We start from the raw sequence: 22,456 nt of genomic DNA on the forward strand, positions 1-22,456 counted from the left end.
TAATGATATGTGTCAACATTTAGAAGATCTGCATAATTTAGGAAACAAGTATTTTCCAAATGACCAATAAGTGACAATTCAGAATCATGTGATGAAAGATCCATTCAAAGTACAACATATAGATCAATGAATTTTAAGGTATAAATATTAATATAACAAAGACAGTTTCAAATTCTACATGGCAAGTAACCTTGAGGAAATCTCTACTGGTTGAGTTTTGGTGTAATAGCAAAGACGAACATCCATAATTATCTGAAAAAGCCATGAAAAGATTCCTCCCTTCCAACTACAAATCTATGTGAAGCTGGATTATCTTCACGTACTTCAACTACAACAACATATTCAACAAACTGAATGCTGAAGCAGATACGAAAATCCACCTGTCTTCTATTAAGCCAGACACATGTAAAGTGTGAAACAGTTCCAGTCTTATTAAACTTCTTTTGTTTTGGAAAATAGTTATCTTTCATGGAAAAAAAAAGTACTTTATTTAACATGTAATCAGGTTATTATTGTTAGCTTTGAGCGAGTTAATCATTTAAATTTTTGTGTTTTAATTTTAATGTGGTAAATATCAATAGATACAATCCCCATAAACAAAAGCTCTTTAGGGGACCTCAATTTTAAAAATGTAAAGAAACCTTGTGAACAAAAAGTTCAAGAACTGCTGTAATAGAGGTTTCTTTCTAATACATATAGAAAGGTATTGAGGAAAGATTTCTAACTAGAAAGCTATGTTTTTAACTATACGTTTTCCTATTTTCAAAAACTGGCAGAATATCCATTTGCTCACCAGACTCTACCATGTAAGGAGAACTGGATATATCTTGTTTTCCATGATTTCCCAGTGACATAAGATCTTCACATACTGTGTTTGAATGGAAAGTGAGAAACATAATTCTAAACTCAACATACATATATATAATATGAATAAATGTACTTATGTCCCTTAAGTACTGTCAAATAAGATGATTTGTTTGTTCAAAAAATCAACATTCCACACTCAAGGGATGAAGTATTTTTTTCCCTTCAAGAACCACTGACCCAAAGAGGAATAAAGACTCACTAACATACTTCATTTTGTTTCTGAAATTGGGTTTCTCTTCATCCTCTAAATTAATGAGCAGGTCTGCAAGATTCTGCTTCATAAATATAACCAGTTAAGATACTAAAAGAGAAAGGAGAAGGAGCTGAGAAGGGTGTGACTTAAGAGGACAAAGCAGTAGGAAAGGGGAAGAAGAAACTGAGCAAAGGCAAATGAGATTTTACACATAATCCTTCTGAAAAACTTCTGAAATTCCAAAATGACCCTTGCCCAAATAAAAGGAGTCCTTCAACAAGTCACTAACAAAAGGCGTGCACGTACCTGGCATTTCTTCAGCTCTCGCTTCAGCTGGAGAACCGTAACATGCTGAGGCCCTTCTTCCAGGTTGCCAATGCCGTGGCTCCCTCGGAAGGAGGTGAAAACCGCCTTCCTCACCTCCTGAGTCATGTTCAACCACTCCTGCAGTTTGTGTTGCTGCTTCTGGTTCAGTCTGACAGCATCCTTTAAGTCCACCAGGAAGGTAAAGGCTTCCTCTACACAATTCTGGTAACTCAGACATTCTCCTTGTAGCTGAGCTACTTGCTCCTCAAGAGAATGGATCCTGTTTTTATCAGGAGTCTCCTCTTGATGGATCTGGCTGGTTTGGCTGATGCTAGCCTGTTGGCTTTGCAAAGCTTCTCGAAGCAACTTGATTTCAAATTCCATTTCGTCCATGCGGTCTGACTCGGGGCTGAAGTTTAAGGTGGGCTTGTTTCTAATGTTGCGGGCTCTGTTGGCATATTTGAGGGAATTTAAGGACTCATCAAAGTCTGAGGAGGATGGGCTGACACAAGTGATCATGACAGTCTTGGCACTGCCTCCCAGGGAATCTTTCAGGAGCCGGGTGATTTTCGCATCCCTATATGGAATATGTGAACTCTTCCGGCGGGGGTCCCCAAGAGCGCTGATGACGTTGCCTAAAGCCAGCAGCCCACTGTTGATCTGAATGGATTCTTTGAACCGTTCACCAGTATTTCCTGTTTTGGTTACTCTTTCGGAGCCAGCCAAGTCCACAAAGTGGAACTTTGAGACAATCTGCCGACGGGAGTACCACGATCCGTCTTCACCGGTCTCCATGTTTTTCTCCACTTGACAAATAGTGATTGTAAAAATTGCATGTGATCTACTGGAGTGCTCGTTCATTTGGGTGGTACCTGTATGCCGGGCTGCATTCCCCATCTCCAGGAGACTCATCACCTCATCTGTGCTCTCCACCTGGCATTCTTTGGCCCCAACAATCACTTAAAAGAGCAACAGCAAGTTTTTAAACCAAATTTTAATCAAAACCCAGTATAGTTACATTAACCACACAACAGTTAATATTTGCTAAACTGCCCAGGCTAAGAAAAGTTCTTAAAAAGAAAAAAATCAATAGCATTCCAAACAATAGTGATGTCAGCAATATCATTAAATAATTTTAGATAATCTCCCAAAGCAACTATTTTAATAGATAGCACTCATTTTGATATTTGCATTCTAAAAGATGTAATATAGATATATATATTTTTTAAACAATCTGGTTTCTTTGGGGTCCTACTCAATTCTTTAAGATGACTGACAAAAGAAAAACTCTTTATTCCAGTATTTTGACTTGTAGAGTTTAATAGACTTATTTTTAAAAATAGATTAATTAAATTAATTAAGAATTAGTAGATTAATTAAAAGAAATTAGTGTCTTTTGAGTTTTGTTAATATTCAAGCCATCCTTAGGTTTACGGTTTTTGGTATTATGTGGTCATGACCAATGATAAATGACAATTTCAGTATAAATAAAATTGGTTATTCATTTTAAAAACAGGTATGCCCTACGTAATAGCAGAGTACAAGGTAAACAAATGTGATGGCAATTAAAAAAAAAAAAGTTTCTATTTCAAGAACAGCAGAATAAGAACCGAAAATAAACCAAAGCTTACTGCCCACATTATTTGTTTATATTCAAACATATTTCAAAAAGAAGTAGGTGGATTTGGGATTTGAATCAGAGCAGTAAAGCTCCTGATTCTGTGCTTGAATTACAGGTCATGTTTCCTCTTTATTCAGATCCTGTTATGTCACTGTCTTCCTGAAAAATAATCATTTTGCTTTCATTATTTCCAACATGACACCTTTTTTAACAACCTAGTACATTTAAAGTTCTAAAGTACCTCCACTACAAACAGGGAATGCTAAAATAGCAGCAATTATAAAATATGACAATGTAACTGTAAGTCAAAGGATAACTTTCATAAAACTCTTCAGTTAGGCTACAGCTTAGCACTATCTATGGTCCTCACACCCAGCTGCAAATCACCTGGAAACTCTGTAAAAGAGAACGTAGCAAGGCCCAGGCCCCATCCAGACAAATTCACCAGAATTTCTGAAAAGTGGGGCCCAGAAGTCAGTATTTCTTAAAAAGCTTCCACAGTGATACATGGTGCAGCATCCGGGTTGGATACCAACCATTGCTTCACACAGAGGATCTAAATAAATATGTCAAACAAATACACTTTGGTTGTGAGTGGAATATTATATAAGACATACGGCAATTTGGCTTAAGACAATTTGCTGCATCTTTCCAAAACTTTTGCAGAATTGATATTAGCTATTAAGTTTATCAGGAGTGATAGTGTATACTTCTGCATTTGACTATTTTATAATAAACATGTGTTATTTTTGTATCTTCTTAACCAAAGATAAAAACATTCAATAATTACATTTTATACGATACAGAAGCTCAAAACATTGGCCTGAATTCTGTCCAGAAAAGATAAACTATACTGAACTATCTACTAAGACCATAAACTACCATGTCTGCTTTCTTTCTAAAAAACAAAACAAAAACCAATTTCTCCAAATATCCAGGAATGCCAGGGCTGCCAAAACAGGGCCAATAAGGTCATAAACTTCACTGCCCCCTGCAGGCAGTCTGAGTGATCTTCCTTTCCTAACTGTTAGGAAATTTCCTCAAGGAGTCTGTGACTCCTTTATGTCCAAAAAGGGTTCTACCTAAGTATCTTTTCTAAGAGAGAAACACACCCAAGTCAGTGTTATTAATAATGGTGAAAATCTAGAAACAGCTTAAATGTCCAATAATGGAACATTAATTTTAAAAAGTATAATACATTCAGAAGACAAAAATTACCACGTGACCTGAGTCATAAGTTTGGAAAGTATTTAATGGTGTGTGAAAATGCTCACAATATAAATATTAAGTGAAAAAATAAGATGCAATATTATACGCAGGGTTCTAAGTATATTAAAAAAGATTTATATGTGCACAGAAAAAGAAATCTGGAAGGAAACACCAAAAACAGAAGTTGCTCTTTCTGGGTTCTGCGATTAAAGACGATCTTCAACTTTCTTCCTTAAACTTTCCTGTGTTTTCAAAGTGTTCTATGCTGAACATATTACCCTTTAAATCAGAGAAGCAGAAAGTGTTATTCTTTAAAGTTTTTTTTTTTTTTTTTGACAGAGAGAGATAGTGAGAGCAGGAACACAAGCAGGGGGAGTGGGAGAGGGAGAAGCAGGCTTCCCATGGAGCAGGGAGCCTGATGCGGGGCTCGATCCCAGGACCCTGGGATCATGACCTGAGCTGAAGGCAGACCCTTAACAATTGAGCCACCCAGGTGCCCCAGAAAGTGTTATTCTTCAAAATATTTGTATTTTGACCCATTCTAGCTTTCTCCCATTTCCAAACAATTGGATATTTAATGAAATTAACAGGTTGTTAGCACAGAAATTCAGACCTTGAGAAGCACAACAAAAGATAGGTAAGTGTCAATATGGAGGAGCAAACACATAAACTGTCCAAATTAAAAAAAAAGAGAGAGAGAGAGAGAGGAGACAATAGATGTGCTGGGACAAAATCAAAGAGGAAGAAAGGAGAATTCTGGAACAACTTGGACAAACACCAAAGGAAGAAGCCATCCCCACTCTGGGGAAATCTGGGGGAAAAAAAAAAAACATGAAAACTAATTCAGCCTATTTCAAAGTCTCGCTGGAGATGAACCCAGAGCGGGGGCAATTATAAAAAATAAGTACCTTGAATTACAACTTACTAACTTCATCTTACCAACCTGTCTGAACTATGCTTCACCTGGGTGATTTAACAGATATTGGTAATCAAAAAGCTACTCAATTTTAAAGTAAAAACAAATGCATTTTGCTTCGATATCTGTTTTAAAGATTCTTTGGAATATATCCAGAAACTGAATTAAATCACATATATTTGCTAATGAAGGCTATCAATTAAGTAGGTTACTTTACCTGTGTTGCCTTTTTCATCTTCTCGGATGTGAAGATCCTTTATAGATGTTTCCAATTCTAGAAGATCTCTTAGGTCTTCCTTATATACTTCTATATAAGACACTCTAATACTAAAGTCAATGCTAGGATTTTCAGAGATGTTTTGAAATATTTCTTGGATAGCTCGAGGGATGATACCCTTTTGTCCTTCCACAACTGAAGCTAAAAATTTAGAGAAAGAAAGCACATGTGAAAATTAAGATATAAAAAAAGCTAAAACACAAAATTTATATTTTCTTATACAGATACATTACAAATTTTTTAAAACCATAAGTACAAAATTCATGTGTAAAAGTTTCCACAATTTTTTAAAAATAGTTTTAAAATATTTAAACAAGTGAAAGAATCAATTGAGACTTAAGGTTAAATATGTTAGGCCAATTTAGAAACCTACCCACCATTTGTAGCATTGTTCCATGGAAAATACATTCCAAGCTACAAAAAGCTGCCTTGCAAATGAACCTTAAAAACAGCTTCCAGGTTGAAAATGACCAATGTTTAGATCTTGGGCAGCATTCTGAACATCTGAACCTCTATTAACGTGGACTGCCTTTCACCTAATTTAAGATGCAAGACTGCCATCATGTGGCAAGTAAAGGAAGCTGTAGGTTTTTCTAATACAAAGGAAAAAGTGAAGTTTGAAGATTTCCTTTTTTTTTTTTAAGATTTCTTTTATTTATTTTAGAGAGACAGTGTGTGTGTGCGAGTGGGGAGAGGGGCAGAGGGAGAGAGGAAGCAGACTCCCTGCTGAGTGTGGAGCCAACACAGGCCTCCATCCCAGGACCCTGAGATCATGATCTGAGCAGAAATCAAGAGTTGGTCACTTAACCGACGGAGCCACCCAGGCGCCCCTGAAGATCCCTTTTGAAGAGTTTCCAGGAACTAGCCAACAGCGTTATGTATAAATTACAGTGCAATATATGCACTGTAGATTAGCCAGACCATAAGGCTGATTTGAAACAGCTCATTCATTTCCTACTTCAACAGGTAACAAAGCACAATAATTGAAAAGACTTATCAAAATGCTGAATTTCAAATAATATTTAAAATAAAGCTTCAACATATATTTTAGTAACCTAAATATCACATTTTTCAATGTTATAATTACATTCCTGAGACAGACTGTTTCAGAGAAAGAACTTGTAAAGTTTTATATCTCAACAGCCATTATTTAGCTATTATGTTACTTAGAGAACACACAAGAGTTTCTAAAGAATGTTATACCTGGTACAAGTCAGTAAATCCAAGGTTCTGAGAAGTAGGAAAATGAATATTAGTAAATAAGCGCCATACTGAAAAATAAGAGATTATTATTCTGCCACAGTGCCTAGCACGGTACCCTAGACACTACAAATGTTCGACAAATTATTTAATGGAGAAAAAAAAACAGCATTATTTAAAAATCAAACAGCAGATGACTGACCCAGAATTGGTGTCCTTAACAGCCTGGGAAATAAAAAATGCTACCAATTTCACTAATATACCAAGAAATGTAACTTCAAACAACAAAGTACAATTTTTCACCTATCAGATGACAAAAGAAAAATAATTTGGATTTATAATATCCAGTAAGTGACAAGCATATGAGCAAATGGCTTTCATATATTGGTGGGAGGCATCTACAGCCTTTTTGGAGGGTGATTTGTCAGTATCTATGTACATTTTAAATGTGCACTCCCTTTGACTCAATAAATCCACTTCTAGGAATCTGTTTTATACAAATACTAACTCATGGTGCAAAGTTAAAGATACAAAGATACACACTGCAACTTTTTATGATAGTAAAAATCAGAAACAACCTAAATGTCCATTAATAGTGGAGGAACTATGGTCCATTCAAACTGTGGAATATTATATAGTCCAAAAAACGAGGTGAAATTCTATGACCCATATGGGAAGTAATGAAACATTGTCAAATGCAAAAAGAAAGTTATAGAATCACAGGTATAATAACTCAACTCATTAAACAAAACAACAAGAAAAAAAACTACATGTGTATTTCTAAAATGCCTAGAGGGGCGCCTGGGTGGCTCAGTCAGTTAAGCGTCTGCCTTCGGCCCAGGTCATGATCCCAGGGTCCTGGGATCGAGCCCCACATCGGGCTCCTTGCTCAGCAGGGAACCTGCTTCTCCTTCTCTCTCCTGCTTGTGCTCTCTCTGTCAAATAAATAAAATCTTAAAAAAATAAAATAAAATAAAATAAAATGCCTAGAAAAACGTCTAGAGACAGAGACCCAAATAAACAAAATTACTAATGGAAGGGGAGAAATAAAAACCAACACCACAGATACACAAACAAACATAACAGAATAGTATAAAAACCTATATGACAACAAATTGGACAACTTAGAAGAAATGGATAAATTCCTAGAAACATATAACCGACCAAAATCAAAGCAGGAAGAAATAGAAAATTTGAACAGACCAATTACTAACAATGAAATTGAATCAGTAATCCAAACACTCACAAAAAACACAAATGCAGGACCAGACAGCTTCACAGGAGAATTCTACCAAACATTTAAAGAAGAGTTAATACCCATTCTTCTCAGGGCACCTGTGTGGCTCAGTCAGTTAAGCATTCAGCTCTTGATTTCAGCTCAGGTTGTGATCTTGGGGTCCTGAGATCAAGCCCCACATCGGGCTCCCCACTCAGCAGAGTCGGCTTGTCTACCTCTCCCTTGCCCCTCCCCCAGCTCTCACTCGCTCTCTAAAATAAATAAATAAATCTTAAAAAAAAAAAGTTAATACCCATTCTTCTCAAACCATTCCAAAAAAATACAAGAGGAAGGAAATTTTCCAAGTTCATGCTTTGAAGCCAGTATCACCCTGATACCAAAACCAGATAAAGACCCCACAAAAAAAAGAGAACTACAGGCTAATATCTCTCATGAATATAGACACAAAAATCCTCAACAAAATATTAGGAAACCAAATCCAATGATACATTAAAAAAATCATACCACAATCAAGTGGGATTTATTCCCACGATGCAAGGGTAGTTTAATATTCACAAAACAATTGATGTGATACATCACATCAATAACAGAAAGGATAAAACCATATGATCATTTCAATAAATGCAGACAAAGCATTTGACAAAGTAGAACAACCATTCAAGATAAAAAACCCTCTGCAAAGTAGGTCCAGAGGGAATATATCTCAACACAATAAAGGCCATCTATGAAAAGCCCACAGCCAACATCATAATCAATAGTGAAAAACTGATATCTTTTCCCCTAAGGTCAGGAATAAGACAAGGATGTCCATTCCCAACACTTTTCTCAACATAGTACTGGAAGTCCTAGCCTCAGCAATTAGACAACATAAAGAAATAAAAGGCATCCAAATTGGTAAGGAAAAAGTAAAACTCTATCTGCAGATAACATGGTACTATATATAGAAAACCCTAAAGACTGCACCAAAAAACTACTAAAACTGATAAATGAATTCAGTGAACTCTTAGGATACAAAATCAATGTTCAGAAATCTGTTGCATTCCTATGCACTAATTATGAAGCAGCAGAAAGAAAATTAAACAACCCCATTTAAAATTGCACCAAAAATAATAAAATATCTAGGAATAAACTTAACCAAAGAGGTGAAAGACCTGTAATCTGAAAACTATAAAACAATGATGAAAGAAATTGAAGATGACACAAAGAAATGGAAAGACACTCCATGCTTATGGATTGGAAGAAGAAATACTGTTAAAATACCCATATTACCCAAAGCAATCTACACATTTAATGTGAACCCTATCAAAATACCAACAGCATTTTTCACAGAACTAGAACAAAGAATCCAAAAATTTGTATGGAACCACAAAAGAGCCTGATGAGCCAAAGCAATCTTGAAAAAGAAAAACAAAACTGGGGGTATCACAATTCCAGACTTCAAGTTGTATTACAAAACTTCAGCAATCTGGAGAAAAACTGAGAGCTTTCCCCCTAAGGTCAGGAACACAGCAGGGATGTCCACTATCACCATGGCTATTCATAGTACTAGAAGTCCTAGCCTCAGCAATCAGACAACAAAAAGAAATAAAAGGCATCCGAATTGGCAAAGAAGAAGTCAAACTCTCACTCTTTGCAGATGACATGATACTCTGTGTGGAAAACCCAAAAGACTCCACCCCAAAACTGCTAGAACTCACACAGGAATTCAGCAAAGTGGCAGGATATAAAATCAATGCACAGAAATCAGTGGCATTCCTATACACCAACAATGAGAAGAAAGAGAAATTAAGAAGTTGATCCCATTTACAGTTGCACCCAAAACCATTAACATACCTAGGAATAAACCTAACCAAAGAGGCAAAGGATCTCTACTCAGAAAACTAGAATACTCATGAAAGAAATTGAGGAAGACACAAAGAAATGGAAAAACATTCCATGCTCATGGATTGGAAGAGCAAATATTGTTAAAATGTCTATGCTACCCAGAGCAATCTACACATTCAATGCAATCCCTATCAAAATACCATCAACTTTTTCCATAGACCTGGAACAAATAATCCTAAAATATGTATGGAACCAGAAAAGACCCCCAATAGCCAAAGGAATGTTGAAAAAGAAAACCAAAGCTGGTGCCATCACAATTCCAGACTTCAAGATATATTATAAAGCTGTCACCATCAAGACAGTATGGTACTGGCACAAAAACAAACACACAGATCAATGGAACAGAATAGAGAACCCAGAAATGGACCCTGACCTCTATGGTCAACTAATCTTCGACAAAGCAAGAAAGAATGTCCAGTGGAAAAAAAGACAGTCTCTTCAACAAATGCTGCTGGGAAAATTGGGACAGCCACATGCAGAAGAATGAAACTGGACCATTATCTTACACCATACACAAAAATAGACTCAAAATGGTTGAAAGACCTAAATGGGAGACAGGAGTCCATCAAAATCCTTGAGGAGAACACAGGTAGCAACCTCTTTGACTTCAGCTGCAGCAACTTCTTCCTAGAAACATCGCCAAAGGCAAAGGAAGCAAGGGCAAAAATGAACTATTGGGACTTCCTCAAGATAAAAAGCTTTTGCACAGCAAAGGAAACAAAACAGTCAACAAAACCAAAAACGGAGAGAATGGGAGAAGATATTTGCAAATGACATATCAGATAAAGGGCTAGTATCCAAAATCTATAAAGAACTTATCAAACTCAACACCCAAAGAACAAAGAATCCAATCAAGAAATGGGCAGAAGACATGAACAGACATTTCTCCAAAGAAGACATCCAGATGGCCAATCGACCCATGAAAAGATGCTCAACATCACTCGGCATCAGGGAAATCCAAATCAAAACCTCAATGAGATACCCCCTCACACCAGTCAGAATGGCTAAAGTCAGGAAGTGACAGATGTTGGCGAGGATGCAGAGAAAGGGGAACCCTCCTACACTGTTGGTGGGAATGCAAGCTGGTGCAGCCACTCTGGAAAACAGTATGGAGGTTCCTCAAAAAGTTGAAAAGAGAGCTACCATACGATCCAGCAATTGCACTACTGGGTATTTACCCCAAAGATACAAATGTAGGGATCTGAAGGGGTACGTGCACCCCAATGTTTATAGCAGCAATGGCCACAAGAGCCAAACTATGGGAATAGCCCAGATGTCCATCGACAGATGAATGGATCAAGAAGATGTGGTGTGTGTGTCTACACACACACACACAGGAATATTATGCAGCCATCAAAAAAATTGAAATCTTGCCATTTGTAATGATGTGGTTGGAACTAGAGGGTATTATGCTAAGCAAAATAAGTCAATCAGAGATCAAGACAAGTATCATATGATCTCACCGATATGTGGACTTTAAGAACGAAGGCAGAGGCTCATAGGGGAAGAGAGGAAAAAATGAAACAAGATGAAACCAGAGAGGCAGACAAACCATAAGAGACTCTTAATTATAGAAAATAAACTGAGGGTTGCTGGAGGGGAGGAGGGTGGAAGGATGGGGTAACAGGGTGATGGACATTGGGGAGGGTATGTAATTGTATTGTAATGAGCACTGGGTATTAAATAACACTGATGAATCACAGAAGTATACCCCTGAAACAAATAACACATTATATGTTAATTAATTGAATTTAAATAAAAAAAAAAACACTTCAGCAATCAAAACAGTATGGTACTGGCACAAAAACAGACACATATATCAAAAGAACAGAATAGAAAACCCAGAAATAAACCCATACTTATATGGTCAATTAATCTTCGACAAAGGAAGAACTATTATACAATGGGAAAAAGACAATCTCTTCAACAAATGGTGCTGGGAAAACTGGACAGCTACATGCAAAAGAATGAAACTGGAACACCCTCTTTTACCGTACACAAAAACAAATTCAAAATGTATTAAAGACCTAAATGTGGGACCTGAAATCATAAAAATCTTTAAAGAGAGCACAGGCAGTAATCTCTCTGACATCAGCTGTAGCAACATTTTTCTAGATATGTCTCCTGAGGCAAGGGAAACAAAAGCAGAAGTAAACTATTGGGACTACATCAAAATAGAAAGCTTCTGCACAGAGGAGGAAACAATCAACAAAACTAAAAGGCAGCCTACTGAATGGGAGAAGATATTTGCAAATAACACCAATAAAGGGTTAGTATCCAAAATATATAAAGAACTGATACAACTCAACACCCCAAAACAAATAATCCAATTAAAAAAGGGGCAGAAGACATGAACAGACATTTCTCCAAAGAAGACATCCAGGTGGCCAACAGACCCATGAAAAGATGTTCAACATCTCTCATCAGGGAAATACAAATCAAAACTACAATGAGATACTGCCTCACCTGTCAGAATGGCTAAAATCAACAACACAAGAAACAACAGGTGTTGGTGAAAATATGGAGAAAAAGGAACCTTCTTGCTCTATTGGTGGGAATGCAAACTGGTGCAGGCACTATGGAAAGGAGTATGGAGGTTCTTCAAAACTTTAAAAATAGAACTACCCTATGATCCAGTAATTGCACTACTGGGTATTTACCCAAACTATGAGAGCAGCCCAAGTGTCCATCAATAGATGAATGGATAAAGATGTAGTACACACACACACATACACACACACACACCACACACACACACAAGATGGAATTATTCAGCCATAAAAAAAGAATGAAATCTTACTATTTGCAAGGACCTGGACAGAGCTAGAGAGTATAATGCTGAGCAAAATAAGTCAGTCATAGAAAGACAGATACCATAAGATTTCACTCATATGTAGAATTTAAGGAACAAAACAAACAAGCGAAGGAAAAAAGAGAGAGAGAGAGACAAATGAAGAAATAGGCTCTTAACTATAGAGAATAAACAGATGGTTACCAGAGGGGAAGTGAATAGGGTAATGGGGAAATAGGGATGGGGATTAAAGAGCACACTTATCATGATGAAAAAAATGATCAAAAAAAAAAAAAAAAGAATAGGGCGCCTGGCTGGCTCAGTTGGTTGGGCGACTGCCTTCGGCTCAGGCCATGATCCTGGAGTCCCAGGATCGAGTCCCGCATCGGGCTCCCTGCTCAGCAGGGAGTCTGCTTCTCCCTCGGACTCTCCCCCCTCTCATGTGCTCTCTCTCTCTCATTCTCTCTCTCAAATAAATAAATAAAATCTTAAAAAATAAAAAAAATAAAAAAAGCTAGGGGGAAAAAAATCAAAAACTGCTTCTAATGGTGTTATCAAGTATAAAGTATTTTATAGCAGTTAAAATATTTCAGGATAATAGATAAACTTAATAACTTTTTCCCTTAAGGTATTAAAATTGTATGCATGGCCTCTTAATAAAAGCAATATAGCGATAATTAAGTCACCAAGTTCTAACCATTTTATAACTCTTATTAGTATAAAGAACATAGTGAGTCTTAAGGATCATAAAACATTTGCCCGTTAAAAAAAAAAGCTAAGATCCTAAACAAAAACAAAAACAAAAACAAAAACAAAAAAACACAACTTATAGTAGAAAAATTGAATTTTTTATTTTGAGACCCTAAAATAATCTAGTATCTTTAATCTCCTAAATCCTTCATAACAGTGATTCTAAAAATGGTGGTGAGGGGGGTGGGGAGTATTGGGCACTTATGGACCCTCCATTTAATCTTTGCAATCAGGGCTTCCTCAAACCTCACAGCCAGCCTCCAACTCTCCCCCACAATCCCTACATGTAATGAGAAATGTTTCTCAAAGTCACATATTCCATATTTGAAAAGCATGAAAGTAGAAAATACATTGAGAGTCATTACACATATACAGAATACTAGCAATAATTTTATTTTATTTTATTTATTTATTTTTATAGATTTTATTTATTTATTTGACAGAGAGAGAGAGACACAGTGAGAGAGGGAACACAAGCAGGGGGAGTGGGGAAGGGAGAAGCAGGCTTCCCGCAGAGCGGAGAGCCTGATGCGGGGCTCGATCCCAGGACCCCGGGACCATGACCTGAGCCGAAGGCAGACGCTTAACGACTGAGCCACCCAGGCGCCCCATACTAGCAATAATTTTAGACAATAATACATATATATGTACAATACTCAAGTTTGCTTTTAGTAGAAAAATACCAATACAGTAAGCATCTCTTTTTTTTTTTTTTTAAAGATTTTATTTATTTATTTGACAGAGAAAGACACAGCGAGAGAGGGAACACAAGCAGGGGGAGTGGGAGAGGGAGAAGCCGGCTTCCCGGGGAGCAGAGAGCCCGATGCGGGGCTCGATCCCAGGACCCTGGGATCATGACCTGAGCCGAAGGCAGATGCTTAACGACTAAGCCACCCAATACAGTAAGCATCTCAACAGAGGACCTGACTTCAATCCCAGCTGTCACTAGCCCTCTAACTAAGTACTTCATTGATCGCTCCATAGCTGGAGTGCCACACTTACAAACAGAAATGATTTTCAAGTTTCCTTCCAGCTCTACAGGAAATCCTAAGGATCCCACCTTTTCCAAACTAGAATTACAAGCAGGAGAAATTATATCCTAAAATATTTAGTATTTAAAATAGAAATCCAGGGTGCCTGGGTGGCTCAGTTGGATAAGCGTCTGCCTTCAGCTCAGGTCATGATCCCAGGGTCCTGGGATCGAGCCCCACCTCGGGTTCCCTGCTCAGCGGGGAGTCTGCTTCTCCCCCTGCCCCTCACCCCGCTCATGCTCTCACTCTCAAATAAATAAAATCTTTAAAAATAAAATAAAATAGAAATCTGTATTTACATGTGAGTTGATGGATGTGTTAACTAGATTGGAGGAATCCTTTGACAACATATACATTCATCAAATCATCATGATGTACACTTTAAATATGGTACAATTTTATTTATCAATTGTACCTCAATAAAATGGAACAAATAAAATAAAAATTTGATTTAAAAATGGGGAAAAAAAACACCTTAAACCACATAATAAATTCCTCCCATCGCCTTGAAGTTCTGGTTGTAGGACTCTTGATATTTACACATGGACTATGTTAAAAGATCAAAATCTGGTCATGCTAACTCATTTCTTTCTACTTTAAGTTCTGTTCAAAACAACAAAGGGTTGCCAGAGGCAGGGAGTGGGGGAAATGTAGTCAAAGTGGGTGAAAGTAGTCAAAACATAAAAGCTTCCAGTTATAAGTTCTGAGGATGTAGTGTACAGCATGGTAACTGTAGTTAACAATACTGCATTGTGTATTTGAAAGTTGCTAAAATATTAGATCTTAAAAGTTCTTGGGCGCCTAGGTGGCTCAGTCAGTTAAGCATCTGCCTTTGGCTCAGGTCATGATCCCCGGGTCCAAGGATTGAGTCCCACATCAGGCTCCCAGCTCAGTGGAGAGTCTACTTCTCCCTCTGCCCTTCACCCTGCTTGTGCTCTCTCTAGCTCTCTCTCTCTCAAATAAATAAATAAATAAATCTTTAAAAAAAAAGTTCTTATCACAAGAAAAAATTTATAACTTGATGTGATTGATGTTAACTAAACCTACTGTGGTAATCATTTTGCAATACATACATATATCAAATCCTTATATGTAAACCTTGGACTAATACAAAGATATATGTCAATTATATCTCAATAAGACTGGGAAAAAATGGCAAAGGGCTGAACACTAAACACTGTCTTAAACTTGTTTCCTTAATCAAATATAATCATAAATTAAATTGAATGAAAACTTCAATATTTAAAAATAAATCTTTCAAAGATGATGATATTACAAACACATCTTCATATTTTAGCTTCATTCCAGTGTCTCAAATAAAAGTCAAAGAATATGAGAATCTTACCAACATGGCCTCCTCCAATGGTGTAGGTCTTCCCGGATCCAGTTTGTCCATAGGCAAAAACAGTTGCATTATAGCCCTCAATGAGTGACAACACTAGTGGTTTTATACATGTATTATAAACTTCATCTTGCGTGGAATTTTTGCCAAAAACAAAATCAAAAGTAAAGACTCTATCTCTCCCAATGACAATTTGCTGGGTGTTTGGAATAACTCTCACACAAGCTTGATGATTATGAAGAACTTCTTTGCACAGCAGAGGTCGGATTCTTACAGCAACTTTTACTGGTATTTCTTCCATAGCAGCTTAGATTTTAACTTTCTACTTAATATTCAGTATCTAGTGTGAGAAATATCCATTTTATGTAAGATCTGGACTCCTGTGTATCAAAATAAAAACAAAACTTAATTATGGACTTCTTTATCCTAATAAACTAAGCATCTTCTAAAACAAAGTCAATTAAAGCAGGTTTTGTTCCATTGAGAGATAGTTACAACAAGTAAATCTGTCTTATAAAAATATACCTATAATTTACAGATGATATGAAATGTCTGGATTTGCTACAAAACAATCTAAGGGGTAGGCGCCATGAGTTGGCAAATGATGAAGCTAAGAGATAAGTGCCTAGGATTCCATCATGCCATTCTTTCTGCAGCAGTAATATGTTTCCCAGTTCACTAATCTAAATATTGAATAACTGGGGAGTTAGAAAATTAAGGCAAGGAAATAACTGAGTAATTGTACACATGTGTTGAAAGCAAACCCTTTATCAGATTTTATAGCTATATCTCTTTGCCACAAATATTAGAGATAAATCCAAGAAAACAGTTTTAAGGATTTCTATAACTTTAAATCATTTCTTTTCAAAAATAATCAGAACTAACTGAAAAACTGCTTTTCCACTCCTCACTTATGTTGTACTTGTTTCTGAAAATCGCTGGTAGAATTAATATATTAAAAATTAAATTGGATTTGCAACGATGTGGATGGAACTAGAGGGTATTATGCTAAGTGAAATAAGTCAATCAGAGAAAGACAAGTATCATATGATCTCACAGATATGTGGAATTTGACAAACAAGGCAGAGGATCATAGGGGAAGGGAAGGAAAAATGAAACAAGACGAAACCAGAGAGGGAGACAAACCATAAGAGAGTCTTACCCTCAAGAAACAAACTGAGGGTTGCTGGAGTGGAGGGGGGTGGGAGAGATGGGGTGGCTGGGTGACGGACATTGGGGAGGGTATGTGCTATGGTGAGCACTGTGAACTGTGTAAGACTGATGAATCACAGACCTGTACCCCTGAAACAAATAATATATGCTAATAAAAAAAAAAAGAAAAAAGAAAAAGAAACACAAATCAAGAAAGCCATGGGGTGGGGGGGAACCTAAGTTGGTAGCTATACTTACAATGAACCTGAAAAATAAATTAAGAAAACAATTCCATTTATAGTAGCATCAAAAAGGATAAAATACTTGGAAATAAAAATTTAATGAAAGACATGTAAAACTTATACTCTGAAGACTATAAAATATTGTTAAAGAAAGTAAAGAAGATCTAAATACATCAAAAAACATCTCATGTTCGTGGGTTGAAAGACTTAAAACACTGTTAAGATGACAATATTCCCCAAATTTTTATCTACAGATTCAATGCAACGCCTATCAGAATCCCAGCTGACTTCTTTGCAGAAATTGACAAGCTGATCCTAAAATTCTTTTTTTTAAAGATTTTATATATTGATTGATCCTAAAATTCATACGGAAATTCAAGGGACACAGAATAGCTAAAATAATATTGAAAAAGAACAAAGTCAGAGGACACACTTCCCCAAGTCTAAAGACAAGCAACAGGAATCAAGACAGTATGATACTGGTATAAGACAAACTTAAAGATCAATGGAAAAGAACTGAGAATCAGAAATAAATCCCTATATATTTTTTTAAGATTTTATTTATTTGTCAGAGAGAGGAGAGAGAGAGCACAAGCAGGGGGAGTGGCAGGCAGAGGGAGAAGCAGGCTCCCAGCCAAGCAAGGAGCATGACCTGAGCCAAAGGCAGATGCTTAACCAACTGAGCTACCCAGGTGTCCCAATAAATACTCATATTTATGGGCAAATGATTCTTGTCAAGAGCACCAAGACAATTCAGTGGGGGAAAGAACAGGCTTTTCAATAAATGGTTGACACAAACTGGATATCCACATGCATAAGAATGAAATTGGACTCCTACTTCACATCATATACAAAGTTAACTCAAAATCATTCGCAGACCTAAGTGTAAGAGCTAAAACTCATAAAACTCTTAGAAGAAAACATAGGGGTAACTCTTGGTAACCTTGGGTTTGGCAACGGTTTCTCAGGTATAACACCAAAAGCAAAAGCAATAAGCTTTATAAGGAAGAACAGATGAAATGAATTTGAGCAAATTTAAATCTTTTGTTCCTCAAAGATATGAAAAATGGCTAATAAGCACATGCAAAGATGCTCAACATCATTAGCCAGCAGGGAAATGCAATCAAACCCACAATAAGGTATCACTTAACACCTGTCAGAATGGCTAGAATCAAAAGACAAGAAATAACAAGTGTTAGCAAGAATGTGGAGAAAAAGGAACCCTCAAGCATGATCGGTGGGAATGTGAACTAGTGCAGTCACTCTGGAAAACAGTATGGCGCTTCCTCAAAACATTAAAAATAGAACTACCCTATGATCCACTAATTGCACTACTGGGTATTTTACCCAACGAATACAAAAACACTAATTCAAAAAGATCTATGTACCACTATGCTTATTAGCATTATTTACAATAGCCAAGATATGGAAGCAACCCAAGTGTCCATCAACAAATTAATGGAGGGCGCATGGGTGGCTCAGTCGGTTAAGCGTCTGCCTTCAGCTCAGGTCATGATCCTGGGGTCCTGGGATCGAGTCCCACATCGGGCTCCCTGCTCCGTGGGAAGCCTGCCTCTCTCTCTCTCTCTCTGCCTCTCTGTGTCTTATGAATAAATAAATAAAATCTTTAAAAATAAAAATAAAAATAAATTAATGGATAAAGAAAATGTGGTATATATATGCAATGGAATATTACTCAGCCATAAAAGTGAATGAAATCCTGCCATTTGCAACAACATGGATGAACCTAGAGGGTATTATGTTAAGTGAAATAAGTCAGACAGAGAAAGACAAATACCATATGATTTTTTCCTTTCTTTTTAATGTTTATTTATTTAAGTAACCTCTACACCCAATGTGGGGCTCGAGTCTCACATGTGAGACTAAGAATTGCATGCTCAACAGACTGAGCCAGCCAGGTGCCCCCCATATGATTTCCCTTATATGTAGAATCTAAAAAAACAAAACAAACAAATAAACAAATAAAAAGCAGAATCAGACCCATAAATACAGAGAACAAACTGATGGTGGCTGGCAGGTAGCAGGTTGTGGGGTGGGCAAAATGGGTGAAGGGCAGTGGGAGATACAGTCTTCCAGTTATGAAATGAATGAGTCACAGGGATAAAAAGCACAGCATAGGGTCAATGGTATTGCAATAGCATTGTACAATGACAGATCATAGCTGCACTTGTGGTGAGCACGGCATGCCATATAGACTTGTCTGTACACCTGAAACTAATGTAACACTGTGTGTTAAATACACTTCAATTTTTAAAAAGGTGGATATTAATATTTAAAAAAAATTTTTTAAGACAGATCAAAACAAGTGTTGGTGAGGGGTGCCTGGGTGGCTCAGTCAGTTCAAGTGTTGGTGAGGGGCACCTGGGTGGCTCAGTCAGTTGGGCGTCTACCTTTGGTTCAAGTCATGATTCCGGAGTCCCGGGATCGAGCCCGCATCGGGCTCCCTACTCAGTGGGGAGTCGGCTTCTCCCTCTCACCCTCCTGCCTCTGGTGCTCTCTCTCTCCCACTCTCTCTCTCAAATAAATAAATAAAATTTAAAAAACAAAACAAAACAAGTGTTGGTGAGAACATATAGAATACGGAAACATCACATACTCCAGATGGAAATGTAAAAGGCGAAAGATTTATGTGATCTGAAGAGAAACCAGAGTATCCAGATGGAAATGTAAAATGATGCAGCCAGCTTTGGAAAAGAGTCTTCCACAGTATCATTAAGTAGCCTAGTAGAGCATTAATAGACTAAAAAAACATTTTCAGCCCTACTTGCTATGGAAATGTTAATACATATTTAATATTCACTAGCCTTTAAAAAACTCTGCAGCAGTACTGTGCATTATAATTTTGTGAGTGGACAGTCTGAAAAGGATCACAATAACAAATACATCACTCTAAAAGCCCACTGAGAGTAAAAAAGAAAAAAATCAGCTCCCTTGGGCTGCAAAATCCTGAGTCAACATGCTATATTTAATGGCCACAATAAAGAGATGCACCTAACCTTGGCAGTTTTAATCATTCTAACTAAAGTCAGCTGTGAAAAAATACTCATATGTATGATATACCTTTTCTTGGATCCTAAAGGACTCCGCAATCACTTGGTACTAGAAACTTTTCCAAATAAACTACAAGGATGCTGTACGAGTTGGTTCTTCCAAATGTCTTTAAACATCTACATTTGAAGTTTTTATTATACAGATTATTTTTTTTATTTATGCCATTACGTTAAAACAAAAGTCATGGTCTTTGTTAAGCCAAACCTATTTCCAACAAAACTGCTAATAAAAGGTGCACTGTAACTGGGATATTTTCACTTTCTTGGTTTTTATAATGGGAAAATTTTGCTAAAAAGGCAAAAGAAATTCTATCTTTTCTAATAAATAAGATCCCCTAAATCTATGGCTTGCCAAAAATTAGTATCCAAGAATTTAAGTATTAAAAAATCCATAGTTGGGGCGCCTGGGTGGCTCAGTCGTTAAGTGTCTGCCTTCCGCTGAGGTCATGATCTCAGGGTCCTGGGATCGAGCCCCGCATCGGGTTCCCTGCTCCGCAGGCGCCTGCTTCTCCCTCACCCACTCCCCCTGCTTGTGTTCCCTCTCTCACTGTGTCTCTGTCAAATAAATAAATAAAATCTTAAAAAAAAATCCATAGCACTTAAACTTTAGATTCTGATCAACTGCAGTCATCAGAAGCATATGTATTATGTCACCAATAAAAGTAAAGAAAGGTGAAATCTGATTGGCTGGTAATATTTAGGCATACTCCCTGGAGTTTTGAAATCGGAGAAAGGCAAGAGAATCTTTGATCACTGATGCCATGTCGCTGATCAAAAAGAAGTGTCTCCAAATACTGTTGCCATCCAGTGCCCGTGATTTTTCAGAAGTAGTGGTTGTCTAAAAATTTTGGTTTGCTAATATTTCCGTAAGAAACCTCCCAGCAAATGGACAGTGAATCGCAAAAGTATCTCAGAAAAGGTCACAAATGCATAAATAACTAGAGAGAGAATAGAGAACGTAAAGTGGAAAAACAAAAATTTGAAAACTTGGAGGGGGCGAAGGGTTATTTAAAAGGTGTTTCAACGAAAGAACCTGGGCACCGTTCTTTCTCAACGAAACCTGCCTCTGAGGGAGGAGACTTTCAGACTTCTACGGCGCTTGGGTTGCACCAAAGTTTCAATATCCGCATGGAAAAAGGAGGCCGGTGACAAAACGAAACCCCCATGAGGGTGGGCCTTCCCATCCCCTTCAGCTCCCGCAGCTGGAAGCACCAGCGCCAGAAACACAGGATCTGACTTAGTGAGGTTCCGTCCGGCGTTCCCGCGCGTCCCTAATCCCCGGGCCCTTCTATCTCACGGGGGACCCCACTTCCCCCGGCCGTTCGGCGGGGTTCCCGGCACCGACCCCAGCCCCCTCCGGCGCCCTCCTCGGCTGTGCAGGCGCCCCAACCGCCCCCCACCCCACGAGCCGTCCCGCAGCGGCGCCCGACCCCCCACCCCTGGGCGGCGCCCCCTCTCCGCAACGGCGGGCTGGAGCGCGGGCGCGGCGGACAGTAGGGCGGGAGGGCGCCGCACCGCACCGTGCCCCGCCAGGCCGGCCCTCCACTCACTGACCAGCTCGAGAAAGCCCCGGTCTCCGGCGGCTAGCCCAGGGCAGGACTACCCAGCTTCGCTCCGCCCGGCCGCCGCCGCCGCCGCCGCTCGGGCCTTTTGTTGTCACGGGTTCTCCGGGCAACCGGCGAAACCAGTCCCGGACGCGCCCCCTCCCGGCCGGGCGCTCCGCCGCGCCCCAGACCCCGCCCCCGACGAGGCCGGTCCCCGGCAAGCCCCGCCCCCACAAGCCCCGCCCCACCGGGGGGGAGGCCAGCTCCGGGCGTGGCTACAAAGCCAACTCACTGGGACCTGTCGCAGAGTGCGGAACCAAAGTAACTCCCCGCCGGTTTGCAAAATGAATGTGAGAAAGACTCACGTTGTTTCAGTATTTTTGCAGCCAATTCCATTTCTTTTTATTGAAGTAAAGTTCACATAACATACATCAAACCGTTTTAACGTGTACATTAGGCATTCACAAAGTTGTGCAACCATCACCTCTGGTTCCAAAACATTTTCATCACTCCAAAAGGAAATCCCCGTGTCAATGAACAGTCACTCCCATTCCCCTCTCCCACAGTCCCTGGCAACCACCAGTCCGCTTTCTCTGTATCGATTTACCTGTTTGGGGCATTTTTGATTCACCAAATCATACAATTTGTGGCCTTTTGTGTCCGGCTTCTTTTGCTAAACTGTTTTCCTCGTCCACCCATGTTGTAGCATGTATCAGTAATTTTATTCCTTTTTTTGCTGAATAATATCCCATTGTGTGGGCATACCACATTTTATTTATCAGTTCATCACTTGATGGACATGCGAGCTGTTTCCACTTTTTGG

The 22,456-nt window shown here is 38.4% G+C and overlaps 1 protein-coding gene across 3 annotated transcripts in view; it reads right to left on the bottom strand.

Annotated features, from left to right (window-relative positions):
• The window catches only part of KIF27 (kinesin family member 27), an 83,310-nt gene extending 61,542 nt beyond the window's left edge, over window positions 1–21,768 (bottom strand). For all 3 annotated transcript variants that reach the window (XM_032392930.1, XM_032392928.1, XM_032392929.1), the window contains exons 1-4: window positions 21,644–21,768; window positions 15,628–16,004; window positions 5,330–5,530; window positions 1,367–2,325 (exon numbers count right to left, since the gene is read on the bottom strand). In XM_032392930.1, the coding sequence (XP_032248821.1) occupies window positions 1,367–2,325; window positions 5,330–5,530; window positions 15,628–15,925 (1,458 nt within the window). In that variant the 5' untranslated portion in view covers window positions 15,926–16,004; window positions 21,644–21,768. The remainder of the gene's footprint in view (window positions 1–1,366; window positions 2,326–5,329; window positions 5,531–15,627; window positions 16,005–21,643) is intronic.
• Between the last annotated feature and the right edge of the window lie 688 nt (window positions 21,769–22,456).

Source organism: Phoca vitulina, unplaced genomic scaffold (assembly GCF_004348235.1).
Source record: "Phoca vitulina isolate PV1807 unplaced genomic scaffold, GSC_HSeal_1.0 scaffold70, whole genome shotgun sequence".
In the NCBI taxonomy this organism is placed as follows: domain Eukaryota; kingdom Metazoa; phylum Chordata; class Mammalia; order Carnivora; family Phocidae; genus Phoca; species Phoca vitulina.